This window comes from Arachis stenosperma, chromosome 4 (genome assembly GCF_014773155.1).
Source record: "Arachis stenosperma cultivar V10309 chromosome 4, arast.V10309.gnm1.PFL2, whole genome shotgun sequence".
In the NCBI taxonomy this organism is placed as follows: Eukaryota; Viridiplantae; Streptophyta; class Magnoliopsida; order Fabales; family Fabaceae; genus Arachis; species Arachis stenosperma.
Window position 1 is genome coordinate 15,393,751 of NC_080380.1, and position 3,920 is coordinate 15,397,670.

A 3,920-nucleotide genomic window follows, 5' to 3' on the forward strand; every position below is an offset into this window, starting at 1 on the left:
CGGCCACCCTGTGGCTCTTCTTCTCCTCTTCCTATTTGGTTTTGATTTTTGAATGATTTTTTTAACTAGTTTTTTATATTTCTTTTTTCTACATTTTAGATGATTCTTTTTATTAGTTTTGAATGATTCTTTTCCTATGTTTTGTATGTTTTTTTTTCTTAGGATTTGGATGATTCTTTTTATTAGTTTTGGATGATTCTTTTTCCTATATTTTGTATGTTTTTTTTTAGAATTTAGATGATTCTTTATCTTATATTTTGATGTTTTTGTTTTTTGGAGTTTCGAAATTTTTTCGGAAAAAAGAATTAGTATTTACATAATAAATGGTAAAATATGAATTAGAGTAAGAAGAGACAATTAATAATCATTAATTTTGTATGTTTTCTAGCAGGATTACTGTACATAAATTATGCAAATATAAAAAGTAGTACTCTAAACTAAAATTAATAACAAATATATTTATTTTAATAGATAAATTAATTTTTTAGAAGACAGATGAAATCTGATGGAATAATTTGATGTTGTGAAATAATTTATGATTATATGGGATTGCTGGAGATAAATTATGCGAGAAGAAAAAGTTAATACTCGAAAATAAAACTAATAATAAATTTATTTGTTTTATCAGAATTGATGGAATATGATAGGCTCCCTTTTCTTAAAAACCAGATGAAATATGATGGAATAATATGCCATTTAATATTGTGAAATGATTTATGATTGTGTGAGATTGCTGTAAATAAATTATGCATATGAAAAAGTAAGACTCAAAAATAAAACTAATAATAAATTTATTTGTTTTATCAGATAAATTAATTTATCGTTAAAGAAGTCCCTTCCTTTAGAAACTAATTGAAATCTATGGAATAACGTGTCATATGATGCTGTTAAATATTTTATGATTGCGTGGAATTACTGTTAGATAAATTATGCAAAAAGAAAAAGTAGTACTCGAAATGAAACTCACACACATAAATTGTTGTCTACAATGCTTTTCGCAGACAAGTCTAGTGTTAGGATTCATTTGCGGTGTTTCTGTATGTTGCGAATTTCGATGGGGTCGACAAATACAATTGAGGTTCAGTCATTTTGTCTTAGTTGTACATGTGTTTTTGTAGGGTTACTAACTGAAATGTTAGATTATCTCCGATAAGAAACTCATTTTAATTTTTGTTTATAGTCCATCTATTATAAAAAATAATTTTATATTAGTTTTTGTATTAGGAGGAACTAATTTTAGTCTATTTTATGGTCCTATTTAATTAATTAATTAAAATACTTAAAATTAATGTAATTAATTTTTTTTAATAATATAATTTAAATATTTAAATTTAAAAATAATTTACTATTAAAAGATATTAATATTAAATAAATTCATATATAACAATAATACACAATATATAATTCGGGGTTACACTAATTAGTAAAATTATTTAATACAAAGAAAAACATAATTAAACTCTATAGTTGACGACAAGCATTGTGAAATTGCCATATGTGTTCGATCAAGTCCTCTTTCAATTGTTTATGCTGCTGCCTATTTCGAAGTTGGACATTTCTTTGGAGAAATTGATGGTATGGTGCAAAATCTTCTTCTCCCATCTGAGGTTGTGATAAGCCATTTTCAACATCATCATACTCTAAGCCTTGAGCAAAATTTCCTGCATAAGTGTCTATTTCATCCTCAACAATCATATTATGCAATATAATACAAGCTCTCATTATGTTGGCAAGCTTCTTCTTTTCCCAAAAACGAGCCGGACCACGTATAATTGCAAAGCGTGCTTGCAACACTCCGAATGCTCGTTCCACATCTTTTCTTTGCCCTTCTTGGTATTGTGCAAATAACTTGCGTTTCTCCCCTTGTGGCTTTGAGATTGATTTGACAAATGTGGCTCATTCAGGATAAATACCATCTGCTAAATAGTATCCCATTGTATAATTATTACCATTAATAGTATAATTTACCTCTAGAGCACGGTCATTTAAAATATCATCAAACATTGGAGAACAATCTAACACGTTGATATCGTTATTTGAACCACAAACTCCAAAGAACGCATGCCATATCCAAAGATCTGAAGATGCTACAACCTCAAGTACTATGGTTGCAACCCCACGATAACCACTCATGTACATACCTTTCCACGCCTTTGGACAATTTTTCCATTGCCAATGCATGCAGTCAATGCTACCCAACATGTCAGGGAAGCCACGACCCTCCACCATTTGTAGTAGGCATTGTATGTCATTTGGATTGGATTTTCGCAAGTATTCATCCTCGAACCCCGAAATGACACCTTCAACAAATTTTTCCAAGCATTCAATTGTAGTGCTCTCGCCTATGCACACATAATCATCAACAGCATCAGCTGCTACGCCATATGCTAACATCCGTATCGCAGCGGTACATTTCTGGAGTGGCGACAAGCCTCTTCTTCCAGTTGCATCAACCCTCTGTTGGAAATATGGATAGACGTTTGAGAGAGCGTCTACTATCCGAAGGAACACATGTCTTCTCATTCGAAATCTCCATCGGAAAATGTTAGCATTAAACACCGGTTCATCTACAAAGTAATCTCTGAAAAGGCGATCATCTCCTGCTTCTCGATCTCTGTTGATCCATCTACGAGTAATTGGGATAGAGCTTCTATCGATATCTTCTTCTTCTGAATCTTCAAGTAAATACTCATCGATCCAATTATCTATGAGTGTGTTATCTTGCCGTCTTCTTTTACCATACAAAGCCTCATTAAATATATCATCAAAATTTCTAGCCATATCTAGAAATGTAATTTTTAGTTCTCTTTCGAGGTGAGAAATAAGAGCTGAAGTGGAGTTGCAGAGTCATTGATAGTTGATCTTATACCATCGTTTCTTACATGCAACTACCCCCTTGTCATGTCGGAGCAAAATTCTACACAGTAGCTATGAATTCGACTCCAAAATGTTTCCCCCTTTTGATTGGTACCCACTACAGGGTCAGTTGAAACATTTAACCATCCACTGATCAGCATCTCATCCTCTTTCCAATACCAGTGTTGAATACTATCTTGCCTCCGATCTTCAATATCATCATCATTAAGGTCGATAGCATCTAATCCACGAGGGTTGGTAAAATCTGAATATTGCAAATTTGGACTAGATTGTATAGGAGTTTGAGAGGATGGGTTAAAAGAGCCACCAATACCAGATGAGTTATATCTTGATGCACTGAATTGAGTTGGAAACGGCAAGGAAGTTGGAGTAACATTTCTGATAGAGGGGTTAAATATGGATGAAAATGGAAAATGGGGTGTTTGTGAATTTTGATTTTGCGGTTGGAATATAGGAAATTGATAATTATAAGGAGCTTAAAAATTGAAATTAGAAAGATTTTGTAGATTTAGATTTTGAAATGTATTTGGTAGTGTGAAGTTTTGATTTGGAACTTGAGAGTTTGATGTTTGAATTTGAGGAAAGTTTTGTAAGTAATTGAAGAAAGAGTTGAGTTGGTTTGGATCCATTTTTTCGAACAAAAAATAATAGTAGCAGAACTTTGATTTCGTAAACTTGGAAGAAGATGAAGAAGAGTAGTAGAGAGTGTGATAATAGAAGTGTATCTAAGTGGTATATAGAGTAACAAAATATTAATTTATTAATTATAACGGTAACATAGTAACGGCTAGTTTCTAACGGCTAATTTTACAACGGCTAATTTAATATAATAATATAAATATAAATAATATTTAATATTAATTATGATATAAATAATTAATATAAATTATTAATTAAATAAAAATTTAATTATTTAATCTAATTAATTATTATAATTATTAATAAATTAATTATAATTTAATTACTTAATTAATTATTATTTAAATAATTAATATAAATTATTAATTAAATAAAAATATAATTATTTAATTTAATTAATTATT

The 3,920-nt window shown here is 30.1% G+C and overlaps 1 protein-coding gene across 1 annotated transcript; it reads right to left on the bottom strand.

The window, feature by feature from the left end:
- Positions 1 to 1,461: 1,461 nt before the first annotated feature.
- On the bottom strand, positions 1,462 to 2,781 carry LOC130974685 (uncharacterized). The gene is made up of 2 exons (XM_057899543.1): positions 1,969 to 2,781; positions 1,462 to 1,869 (listed from the first exon to the last, which is right to left on the bottom strand). Exons 1-2 carry the CDS (start codon positions 2,779 to 2,781, stop codon positions 1,462 to 1,464), a joined length of 1,221 nt encoding a protein of 406 aa, XP_057755526.1.
- Positions 2,782 to 3,920: the final 1,139 nt, after the last annotated feature.